The following is a 13,295-nucleotide window of genomic DNA, read 5'->3' as shown; positions in this document are numbered from 1 at the left end:
TATCCACCTAACTTTGAATGAATTATTTCCCCCTAAAAAGAAACTACATGATGTCAGAAGCCCTGGGGAGCAACATCTGGAGAGGTTTTTGGTTTTAATTATGTTCCAGTCCAGGCTTACATTAGATCATGGAATAGCCTATATGGCAGTAATCCATAGGGTACTGCACAGAGGAGACAGACAGTGAAACCTATAATCAAAACAGCCATTTTATGCATTCTCTCTAAATACAACCTTTGAGTGGATAATAAACCACTCAGCTTTTTTTTTTGTTTTACCTCAGACCCCCCTGGGACTCCTCGGGGACCCCTGGGTGTGCCTGCACCACAGTGTGACCACCGTTGCTGTTAGAGGTGATCATTAAATAGGAACTTAAAGGTCCCATATTGTGCTAATTTTCAGGTTCATACTTGTATTTTGTGTTTCTACTAGAACATGATTACATGCTGTAATGTTAAAAAAAACTTTATTTTCCTAATACTGTCGGCCTGAATATATTTATATTCACCCTCTGTCTGAAACGCTCCGTTTTAGTGCATTTCAATGGAATTGCATCGGAATGGCGTTGCTCGGCAACAGTTTGGTCCATGTTTACTTCCTGTAGCTGATGTTATTTACATTCACTGCAACCAGGAAATAAACTGGGACACATTTAGAATGTTTATGTTTAAAACCGTGTAATGGTCTAAATATTGTATATTTGTGACATCACAAATGGACAGAAATCCTAATGGCTTGTTTCAAATGCAGAGTTGAATACGGGCTGTGTGTATTTCCCTGTCGATTGAGTGTTTTGATCCTTTCACATTATTTATATAGGACTAAAGCCGGCTTTATAATAAAAAAATGTGAAAATCTCATTTTCTTATAATATGGGACCTTTAAATAAGTAGCAGTAACTAATGCAAAAGCATTAAAATACGTTCCTCTGAAATACAGTGTTGTGGCAGAAAAAAAAGTAAATTTTACTTACCACCAGTGTCAAGGACAAAACACAGGGGTAAACATTGGTCACACACTCAAAAAACATACTAGTTACATTTTGGAATATTTTATAGAAAATATGTAATATAGCTAAAAAATATATATTTATTATTTTCTGGAATTGTTTTGAAGTTCCCTGTTGGAGACCAGAACCAGTGGTGGTCTAATCCCCATTTTCTTTTTCTTTAAGCGCAGTTTCAGAATAGGACTGGGCAATATGGAGAAAAAAAAAAGATCCCGAAAAAACTTAAACCTGCTTTTTAATATAAAAGATATATGAATAATATGAAAATCTCACTTTTTACAATATGGGACCTTTAACTCTTATTAATGGCGTTTCCCGTCGGACCGCATTCTGTGTAGCACAGCCGGGGAAAGTGAAAGGAGAGCTGCTAGCTGTTGACACACTGCTCTCAACGTTTATATATTTATATTGTGTTGCTACAGGCAGGAATGGACGACCAGGGCTGTCCACGATGCAAAACCACCAAATACAGGAACCCGTCTCTGAAGCTGATGGTGAACATCTGCGGTCACACGCTGTGAGTACTTAACTACATCTAATGAGCTGAAAGGAAGCTAACTTCACCCAGTTATTCACTTCTAACTGTGCATTAAGACACCTCCTAACACAATATACACCTAACGCATGTGGTTAAGTCTTATTTTAATAACTATTTACACTCATGTTAAGCGTTATATACTCTCTTTATATCCTATTTTTTTTTTTAAATGAGCTTTTAGCTAACGGTTTGCTGTGCTCTCTGATAATGTGACTTCCTGTTGGATATAAACCCAATATTCTTATTACCAATATAATATTAATACTGTTAAATATGACTATCATATTAGAGAGACTACATTTTTTTTTAACTTTGATATTTATTTTGCATTTTTAGCTCTGGGTTGAACATCATGAGCATCCATACAGAATTCAACAAACAAAACAACACTTAACAAATACAAACATTTAACCTAAACCATTGTCAGGGGCAGTCAAACATGTATATATTCTCCAACAACACATGCATCATGTTTCATGTTCCATGGTCCATTAAATTATCCATTTTCCCACTTCTTGTCAAAGATATTGCTTTTAATTTTTAGTTGTTACATCAGTTTTTTCCATTGAAAAAATATCACGGACAATCTCAAACCAGGGATGTTTCCTGGAGGTTCTGCTTTATACCAGTTTCTTGTTATAGCTTTTTGGCTGGCTATAAGCAGAATTTTTGCCAGATATCTATCTGCTCCATGCACAACCTCTTCAATGTTCCCTAGGTACATTAAAGCACAATTGTTTAGAATAGCAAATCCCAAAATGTAGAAAGACTAAATCTGATCACAGCCTTGATAGTGATAACTACATGACAACTGTCAATTTTGCTAGACATTGCCAATTTATTTATTTATTTATTTATTTATTTTATTTAAAAAGGATCCCCATTAGCTGATACCAATGGCACCAGCTGGTCTTCCTGGGGTCCCAAATCAAGTACATTACATTTATCACATACATATTATATACAACATCATATTTGTGTTACACTAATAACATTCAAATTTTCCAAACATATATAAATTTCACATTCATACACATCTTCCACAACCATTTAGCCTCAAGGCCCATCATCAGGGAAAAGGAACAAAAGAAAAACCATACATGACCAACACTGGACAATGGATCAGCTGCTTAAGTAATGTTTTCTTAGATGGTATTTGAATGAGGATTTGTTAGAGGATTTACAGATGTAAAGAGGGCCGCTATTCCAATGATTGATGGCACGATAAATGACTGTCTTTTTTAAGGCATTAGATTTTGGGTGAGGTAACATGATTTGGCTGTCCAAAATCAATTAGCCATGTTCTATTGCTAATAAACATGGCAGCCAGTTAGCTCTTAATAACACTGCATTGGTAAAATTTTTGCATCTGACCTTGCATTGCTTATTTGGTGCTTCAATGATACAGGGCTTTTTCCACTTGACAGGAGCGGTCAGTCCTTTTGAAATATGGCATTTTATGGAAAGTACACAGGATGGCAGAGAGAAGAGTGATTAAAGATGAGGAGGATAAACTTCATACCTAAACATTACCGTCTCAAGGCTGATCCCTAAACGTAAACCATTTTTTAGACAGGAAGGCAATCCAGGCACTCAAGGAAGGAAGTATATTATTGTTTATTTATATATTGTAGTAGTTCAATTATTAAAAAAAGCCAACATGTTACGACCACTGTAGGTCTTCGTCAGGGCATTCATCAAACAGACAACGCGGATGTGGCCTCACCTATATGGTATCGACAACCAATGAGCAATCACATGATCACCATACTACTACAAAACATTACAAAATATCATGAAGAAATAACAGAAACAAGTAATTAATGTACATCACCAATGAAAAATACTCCTAGTTTTTAACATAGGTTGTAAAACAAACATGGGAGCCTATACAGAGAGAAGAGAAAATGTATACATTTGACTTATTTACAGAAAGCATGTTAAGTCTATATCCTCGTTAAGACCAGGATACTTTAAGGCATCCAATTGATGGATCTAAAAAGTCTCTCTGGTAAAGTTTTTGTAACAAGCCATAGCCATTTTTTTTTTTACATACTTACTAAACCCATGTGGTGGGTCAGTTACAACAGTTCTATTTCTTAATTTTGCATGAAACAGAAACAAAAAAATAGCTAAATGCCCATCAGAAGTTACCAACTTATAATGAAAAATGTAATATGAATTAGATTTAATTTACAATAACATAAAACAATGTAAGCAAGTCTTTGCTTTTGTCAAACTGTAACCAGTCAATATATAGTATTTTATGTTAAAAGTGTCTTGAACAATTAATCACAAGTGGAATCATTTATTTTTGATTGACCAGATTGCTTAATAAACTAGGTTAATTGTTCTAGCACTAGTTTACACTTATTCTATTACAGTTTTAATTGTGCGTTACCCTCATGTCACTATTCAGTAAAACTTGTGTGCTGTGCGTTTTCCAATATTTAACCTTGTCATCTGTTTGAAAACCTGGTCATTTAAATGAAGGGGACATGCTCTCTATGAGCACCATGCAGTGACGGTGGTTGCCTGATGAGAGCATCTTTTCGACCCTGTCTGTTTATTGACCGTACCATCAGGAAGTGGCCGTGCTTTGTCATCAGGTCAGCGAGCTCATAACTCACTGCCTCTGTCTGGATGCAGGGCTACACAAAGAAAATTAAAATGATTCTGCAATGAAGCAATTTGGAGAGAGATGTCCTAGCCCAGGTCACCTTGGATTCGTTCCTCAGAGCGGGTGCAACGGTGAATTAATGCACCGCTTGGAAACTGCTGTACTCTAAAACTCTATCAGTATTTCATCCCTGATTTGTTAGCAGCCGGGTTTCCTCAAGAGTTGATAGATATGGACCGTACTGTAGCGTGGGCAATGTGTTTCAATTTCATAGTTACTGATTTCCCATTTAGGTGTAGTCAACAACTCTATGCAGAAAAAGTGAATAAGAAAGAAAGGGAAATATGAAATTAGAAAGGCACATGTGTACATGCACATATTGTACAGTATACAGTAGTGAAATTCTTGGTTTCTGCATAGTGATGTTTACCCTACACGGCTGCTGGATTCTCACAAGATCGCATAAGAATCACAGGATAACCATCTGGCAGGTCAGGTTACAGTGACGTACATCTGTATACAGTTGTTCATGTAGGCAGAAAAATCACATAATAGAATTTGTCCTTTTAAATTCTTAGTGTATTTTATTACCAAAGTTTGACATAACCTTTAACAGCAGGATATGAATGGCCGTCATCCTATCGTCCGTCGTACTGAAGCAATTAGTCGAATATTTGAATATTAATCTACAACAATTTTGATAATCTATGAATTGTTCGTCATATACCAAGCAAAATTGCATTCTTTGGATCCAGCCCAAATGTTTTCTAATCACTGAAAAATAGATGGCATTGAGTTTTGGGCTGGTTTGGACGAATCAAAGCAATTTGAAGATGTCACCTCAGCAAAGAAAGCGTAACTTTACAGCTGGGCGCTGATATTGCAATGGAACGAACAGTTGACTTTCACTTCTTGGCAATATACCTTCTTTGACCTTGGGCTCTGGGAAACTGCGATGGGTATTTTCTTCTGTATTTTCTGAATACGGGCTAAAGGATTAAATAGATTTTATTGAAAATAATCAGTGCTGAATGTAATCATTAGCTGCAGCCCTAGTTGGACTCTCTGCACTTGTTCATTCATTTAAATAACGGTAAGCCTCACTCACTCTACCTTGGTCTGGTTGAGTGGCCGTTCCAGTCTCTGGACTGACCAGGCGATGCGAAGCATTATTGAGCTTCTCCAACTCTAGCATACATCTAAATTTAAACCCCACCACAGCACATTTTCTATCCCTGTCAGCGGGGGCATTTGATGTGTGTTATTTATTACCTCTGCACAATGACACCGGACCAATGTCCTTTGGCATTTGACACTGGGCACAGGCACAAACGGTAGTAGCTTAGGCAAACAGTTGTGATTATTAGACCCTCTATAGTAAAGTTGACACACCTCATTAAGTAGAAGCTAGTTTTCTGTACCTGGTAGTTGTATGTTCTAGGTTGGTATACAGTAATACAGTGGGAAGAGTTTTTTCAGGCAACTTCCAGAAGTAAAAGCTCTGTTCATTTTCCCCATGGATACCTCCAAGACATGGATGGGCATAACATACTTTTGGCTGAGTAATCAGTACAAACGACTGTGCACTTAAAAAATTAAAAGAATAGATCGACAATTTGGGAAATAAACATATTTGCTTTCTTGCCGATAGCTAAATTAGAAGGTCAATACCACCATAGCTACAGCCAGGAGATGGTTAGTTTAGGATAAAGACTGGAAGCAGGGGGAAACAGCTGTTCTAGCTTTGTGTAAAGTTTAAAAAAAATTACCTACCAGCACCACTAACTCCCTGTAAATTATTGTTTTTCCACTTGAGTTGCTGTACGGATAAAAAAAAAAAAAAAAAAAGATATAACGCAGGGCCTGAAATTAGCTAGATGGTTGGTAGTGGTGGGTAAAATCGTCAGGCCGTCCGCCACTTTCATGGACAGGGAAAAGGCTAGGGATGGAATCGAGAATCGGCAGTAAATAGATAAATAAATACATGTAAATAAAAATATATAAATAATGGTTATCGTATTAATTAGTGAGTTTTCGTGATGCTGGGAGGCTGATTTTTTTTTAACCTTTTGACAGAGCCATGCTATCTGTTCACCCCTTGTTTCCAGTTTTTATGCTAAGCAAATGAACCTCCTCCTGGCTGTAGCTTTATGTTTAACAGACAGACACAAGAGTGGTATCGATCTTCTCTTCTTAGTCTCGGCAAGAATGCTTATAAGCATATTTCCCAAAATGTTGAACTATTAAGAGAGAAGTCAAATACTAGTTCCATGAGGCATTGCTGTGAAAGACAGCCAATTAGCGAGCTTACAATTTTGTTGCCGTTGAGCTGCTCATAGAGACGTTTTTCAGATCCCTGTTTTTATTTTGAGGAACATTGAAAATAATTATTTTTAAAAAACTGTTCAATTCAAATGTACTGTGGGAAACATACTTTAGAAACCTGTGTCTGTGCCCACTTTGCTTCTCTATAAAGTACACCAAATCTAAGCTTTATTTTTTCAAAGATCAGACAAGCCTATGCTAGCTTCCTGTGTAAGCAATCATAGTCCTGGGCCTCAGCATTTTTTGACTCTGCTGCTGCAGGTACTGTAGGTCACAGGGCAGGACAGAGCGTCATAGCAGGTTTAAATTTGACACAAAGCCAGCCCTGTCTGGACTCTGAGAAGATCATGAGCTTTGTGGCAGAAACAAGTGAATCCAGCTCCTGTGTGTTTATAGTGCTGTTCTGTTTTTGTTCTTTCTTGCATAAGAAGGGGGCAAAAGATGCAGGCAATGTCACCAAGGGGCGGTGGTGGGGAGGCCTCTTTGCTGAGCCAGGACCCAGTTCACCCTCCCCTTACCACCCCCCTTCTTTGACCTGCTGACAGCTGCAGATGGGAAAGATAGGAGCCTGGAGCTGTGAGCAGGACAGGTGAGAGAGGGAGGAGTCAGGAGTACTCAGTCAGCGACAACAGCCCTGGGACACAGGGACGGCAAGCTGCTGGAGATCTGTCGGCTCACTTAAATGTCTGTTCAGTATGCCAAGCAGTACGGCGTAGCCTTGGCAAGAGATTTCTGGGTCCCCTTTTGATTACAAATTGCGACAGGCACACAATCCGAAAGCTGTCACTAAGAGGAGCCACATTTCAGAAGAAAGATGGCAAATCTCCTCCCTCCCTCTTAGACGTTCACCTCTTTGCTCTAGAGTTACACAGGATTTCCCCTTTGGAGAGTTCTGTTGTGTGGTCCATTTATGGGGCAGGGGGCAAGCTACGCCCCACTCCTCGCCCCGTGTTGATGAATGGGCTCTTTGTGGGCCTGTGGAAACAAGCTGAATCCCTCCATCTACCTCCATATGGCCAGGCCTATACATCTCCTGTAGCCCGGGGCCACAGTGAACATCTGCCTCTTCCAGGGTGCACTTGAGCAGGGGCTCCTCGCTCTCTGAAGCGCCAACTGGACAACGCAGATGTTTCTGTCTGTCGTTCAGCTTTCATTTTTACTTTGTGGCTTCATCTAAGCCAAGCTAAACTGCCATGCTTGTAAGAGAGTCCCCCGCAATGCAAGTTATATCTGTTTGTTGTATGGCTGTGAAAGCTTGGCGTTGGCAGGTTGGGCTTGTTTGACCCATATCTGAGACGCTAAATGTAAACAGCCAAACTCCATGGCTCTGCAGTTTCTCCTGTAACTGCATTTTTTTTGTGTGGAATCCTGCTGATGAAGCGAAATATCTTGCATGATGACTCTGTTATGAGTGTTCTAATAGGCTCCATCCATCCCCAGAAAGCTTTTCACTAGGCACCAGTGTCTCAAGCCCAGTGCTTGACTTTGGAAAGAAATGACTCAACCATACCATCAATGACGTACGGTGAAAAAGTCTTTTTCCCATCAACTTTGCTTTTATTATGAAAACTGTCGGTGCTCGAAAGCAGATAGTGACATTTGGAAACCAGATGTTGTCCATTTTTGTGAAGGTGGTCACAAGCAGGAAGGTGAATTCCTGTGGAAATAAAGCTCCGCAGAGACTTAATTAAAAGAGCGTACTGTGCAAACGTTTATCCAGGCCCCTCAACCCCATCAGGGGAGATTTAGAAACATTCCCATTGTCCTCAGTGTCCACTCCTCACTCGAGTGTGAGTGATGGGTAAACGCCTACCTGCATAAAGGTGTGAGTGATGGCTAAGCTCAGGGTTGTGCCCTCAGCTAGATCTGACAGTTGCCATGGTGCCATCATGTCGTCATGGTGCATGAAGTAAACTTTCCTGTTTGAACCTGGGCTTCACCTGAAATTCCCCAACAGAATCCTTAGAGACTTTCTTCCTTTTTCTTTTGAATTGGTCAAGGGTGGAGAGGATTTACTCAATAGAATTATATGAGGGAACCAAAGGCTGCCTGAAAAACTCATCATGACTGTGCTTGGAAAGTAATCGTATCCATTAAAAATGATTTACTGTAGATACTTTGATCAATAACTGCCTAGATTTCCACAGTATTTAAAAATGTGTCTTAAACTTCTCCATAAGACAGCTTCCTTTCATTCAGGCACTGTGTCAGGAATAATAATGTCATTTTTTCTGCCAGAAAAAAAGGGGAGAAAGGTTGGAATTGCATGTGAGAATATTGATGCTTCTTTTAGATGTTAAAGTTACATCTTCTGATAGATGAAAGCCTTAAGCACGCATGACAATTCATCGTAAAATACTTCCATTTACCAATGGAGTAAGGAATACACAAAACACTCTCCATCTGTATGTCTTTGCCCAAAGTTACGACGTAGTCCATTCTTATAATGATAGCCTACGCTGTGAATTACAGAGCTGGATTTTATCATATTATGCAACGTGGCATGACTGAGGTCTGTTGAAATAACAATAAAGTGTATGTTTTTCCAGTGCAGACAGACACACCACTGATGGGGTGTCAGACTAATTTCCTCTTGTCTGAGAGTAGGAGGCAGCCTAATCGACATTCCAATAATAATCCCGGCCATCTTTGAGCACTCAGAGGAAATATTCATATGCCCCATTATCACCCACTGCGCCTGATGATAACTTGCAGACATGAAAAAAAAAAAACACAAATTTGCTTTATTGAGAGGAAAATTGTATTTCAGCAGCCACGTACGCCCACACATGCTTACAACTGAGGCCTCCATTCAACTCAGCTTGATGGTGTTTTCTGTCTTGTTGACCCCTATCCCCCCCCCACAGATGCGAGAACTGTGTGGAGATGCTGTTTGTGCGTGGCTCGGGTAACTGCGTGCAGTGCGACACACCCCTGAGGAAGAGCAACTTCCGCGTGCAGCTCTTCGAAGACCCCACCGTAGACAAGGAGGTGGAGATTCGCAAGAAGGTGCTGAAGATGTGAGTGAGGGGGGGGGGGACCAGGAGGGTGAGGGGTGCGGCCCTGCGTGTTTATGTGTCATCTCATGCCTCCTCCCACTTCTTAAGCCACCTTTGTCTTTCTCATTACACTGTTTGTTTTGTAGACAATGAGTCTCCCCGGGGGGGGGGGGGCGGAGGGGGAGGCTCTTTCCCTGCCAGGTTTTTACTTCGCAGCCCCTCCCTGCCTTCCCTCTTTCCCTTCCCTCTCATCTGTTCTTTAATAGCCCCTTAATTGACATCTAATGTGTGTCTATTAGGCAGTATGCAGACATGGTATTTTAAAATGGTTGATTTAATGGATGCTATTAATGTTGGTGCATATTTCCTTTCACCGGGTTTTACTATTTGTCTCATCAGATCTCTTCTTCCTCTGCAGATACAACAAGAGAGATTTTGACTTCCCCAGCCTGAGAGAATATAACGACTTTCTGGAGAAAGTGGAGGACGTAGGTAGGACATAATAATGAAACGGAGAGCAGAAGGGATGCTTATTAGTGTAAAGCTAACACATATTGTCTAGGGGTGTAAGAAAATATCGATACACATGAATATTGCAATATTTTGTTTTGGAATACTGTATCGATTCTCCAAAGCACTGTATCGATTTTTAATCAACCTCTTAAAAATCTGACGGCCCACTGTCGTGCCCGGCCGCTATTTGATTTTTTAGAGGTTGTAGTGGGCTCAGTTTTAAAGATAACTAATGAATCCATCGGTACCAACCATGTCATAGCTTGTCACGAAGGAGGCTAAATAACGCTCCAAAGATATGCTAAATTCTGGGGAAGAAAAACTGTCATGGCCATTTTCAAAGGGGTCCTTTTGACCTCTGACCTCAAGATATGAATGAAAATGGGTTCTATGGGTACCCACGAGTCTCCTCTTTACTGACTAATCTTTATGATAATGTCATGCAGTTTTTGGTAGTTTTTTTGCATGCGGTAAAAATGTGTTATTTTTCCTAAAATTGGATTAAAAAAATTGCAATATATCGCTTCGCTTACAGTATCACAATATATCTCAATGTATTGAGTCGTTACCCCTGTATCATTATATGTATCTCATTGCCAGATTCTTGCCAATACACAGCCCTAGTCTTGACTGGCAACCTACCATGGATGTATTAAGAGAGCTGGATATGATGCGGTCAGTCAGCCTCACTGCCACTTTGTCCCCGTGGCCAACCCTGCTGCTGCAACGAAACAAACCCTATGCTCCAAAAAGCATTTTCCCGATAGACCACTATTAGAGACGTCTGTAAAACTGTTGACAGGACACATCGAACTGCAAATAAGGCTTGGTGCTAGAATGTGCACCGGTGATATTATGTGTACACACCTTTAAGTTGACTACCTCCTCTGTTTTTAGCCCTTTAAGGGGAGACACCCCAAGCAAACACATCATTTTAAATGCATTGGTCAATTTTGGTATTTTGGGCTATTTTGCTTACATAACATATCTTCTTTCAGACTACTGGAAATCTATATGTATCTACATTCTGAAGGTTTTTACATAGGGGTTTGTTCATGGATCATTCATAGCCTGATTTATAGAGCATTTTATTACTAAAAACATGGCAACGTTTTTTTTTTATGGCTGTTGACAGCCTTTTCTGATTTATGGAGTGATTAAAAAAAAAAAAAAAAAAAGATATCCAAAATTTCCTCTGTAAAATTCTTTGACTCTAATATGTCAACAAAATGAAATAAGAATTTTGAACCTGGCTTTAACCAATGTTCAGGAAATTTTGTGCAAATTAGCACATATCTAATAAGATAATGCCTCCATTTCATATTTAAACAAGAAAACTTGTAATACAAAAAATAATTGTCTTAATGTCAGTAATCATTTGGGGAAGTTTCATGGTGATATCTATTAGTTAAACTTTTTACCCTATTCACCTGTTGTGTCTCCCCTTAAACCCTCAAAATTCTCCTTAAATGTCCTCTCAAGCAGCCTTGAAGTTTGATCTTTTTTCCCACAGTTTGAAGACAGCTTATGAGTATACATTCTGTATTCGCTCACTCCAGTGTGTCAATGAAAATCTACAGTATCTCCCTTAAGTTGAGAGAAATATTGAATTACCAGATGTCATATTTTAAGGCTGCACCATTCCATCAAATGGAAATGTCTTGAACATCATTTTACACACTTTTTCCCCAGTATTTCAGATGGCCATATATCTGGAGCTCTTTGGATCTAGACTATAATTGTAAATAATAGTATTGTGGGTTTGAACAGTGCTTGGGAACAGGGGTATTATTTAAAAATGGGTATAACGGCGCATACTTTCAGACAGTCTGTCCTGAAAGAAGTTCATAGTGTTGCACTCAGTTGTTCACACGGAAAATGAGCTGAGAAAGAGGTTCAAACCCTGGCTCCTTTCTCACCTCCTCACAACTGACCAATCACTGGCTGCCATGTTGCATAACATGTACTGTATAGTGTCCCCTGAACGCTGGTTTTTGTCTCCTCCATGTAGTGTTTAACCTGACAAACAACATTGATGTGGAGAACACAAAGCTGCGGATGGAGCAGTACCAGAAGGAGAACAGAGATACCATCCAGAGGAATAAGGTTAAGCTGGTATGTACCGAGTGTTTTCCCACACATACATAATACCTTCATTAATAATGATAATTAAGTGCTAAAATTAACACTGGAGGGAACCTCTTTTTTTGCTTGCTCCCCACCTTGGAGAGGTCAGAGTGTAGGGTCAGACACAATGTTGCATCAGGACAGACAGGAAGGCAATCCAGGCACTCCAAAATACTAAAACAAGTGGCAACGAGGAAGGAAATATATTAAAAAGCCTTTATTGTAGCAGTTAAATCATTAAAAAAGCCAACATGTTTCGACCAATGTAGGTCTTCGTCAGGGCTTAAAACAGACAGACAACCAACTGACCGATTGGTATCGACAACCAATGGGAGGCAATCACATGATCAACATAATACTACAAAAATTACAGAATATCATGAAGAAATAACACAGAAACAAGTAATTTATGTACATCATCAATGAAAAATACTCCTAGTTTTTAACGTAGGCTGTAAAACAAACATGGGAGCCTATACAGAGAGAAAAAAAGTATATATACATTTTACAGAAAGCATGTAAAGTCTATATCCTCGTTAAGCCCAGGATACTTTAAGGCATCCATTTGATGGATCTAAAAAGTCTCCCTCAGGTAAAGTTTTTGTGACCTGGCTGTCACACCGCCTGCCCAACGGTTTAATATGTTCAATGTCCTTTATGCGCAACAAGGAATCATTGGCACCATGACACTCACTAAGCCACGGGGTAGTCGCGATTCCTGACTCTGATGGCATTTTTACAATATGACCACTAGGGCTGGTGGGAATTCAGCCTTGTTGTCAAAGATGTGATGTGATTTTTTTGCAACATCCCCGTTGTCCTCAGACGCGAGAGCAGGAGGAGCTGGAGGAGCTGCTGTTGCTGGAGCAGCAGGGCAATGAGCAGCGGAGACTGGACTTATTACAGGACGAGCAGAGGCAGCTGCAGGCCAAGAGAAAGAACAAGCAGGCTCTGCTGGACGAGCTGGTGAGATACACACATTTCGCATGTACATATGTCCACAGTCTGGTGAAGAGAAGCAGTCACATTATGACAGATGTTCCATATCTGATACACACACCCTCAGCCTGAGGGTTCATGGCTGTGAGATCATTAAGAGATTATTACCAGTCATTGTGCTGCTGGATGCATTGTTCTCATTCTGTGATTCCAAAGCCTACTGAC

At 39.8% G+C, this 13,295-nt stretch overlaps 1 protein-coding gene across 4 annotated transcripts in view; it reads left to right on the top strand.

Annotated features, from left to right (window-relative positions):
• Positions 1-13,295, top strand: part of mnat1 (MNAT1 component of CDK activating kinase) — a 43,038-nt gene that overhangs the window by 4,106 nt on the left and 25,637 nt on the right. For 2 of the 4 annotated variants that reach the window (XM_074661631.1, XM_074661630.1), the window contains exons 3-7: positions 1,432-1,526; positions 9,360-9,512; positions 9,910-9,983; positions 12,016-12,119; positions 12,957-13,097. In XM_074661631.1, coding sequence (XP_074517732.1) covers positions 1,438-1,526; positions 9,360-9,512; positions 9,910-9,983; positions 12,016-12,119; positions 12,957-13,097 — 561 coding nt within the window. In that variant the 5' untranslated portion in view covers positions 1,432-1,437. Of the gene's footprint in view, positions 1-206; positions 354-1,330; positions 1,527-9,359; positions 9,513-9,909; positions 9,984-12,015; positions 12,120-12,956; positions 13,098-13,295 lie in introns of those variants that run through there. The other 2 variants (XM_074661629.1, XM_074661627.1) reach the window with 2 other exon arrangements.

Source organism: Sebastes fasciatus, chromosome 15, assembly GCF_043250625.1.
Source record: "Sebastes fasciatus isolate fSebFas1 chromosome 15, fSebFas1.pri, whole genome shotgun sequence".
Taxonomy (NCBI): domain Eukaryota; kingdom Metazoa; phylum Chordata; class Actinopteri; order Perciformes; family Sebastidae; genus Sebastes; species Sebastes fasciatus.
The sequence above is the reverse complement of the archived record's forward strand: the minus strand, read 5'-3'. Positions and strand labels throughout refer to the sequence as shown.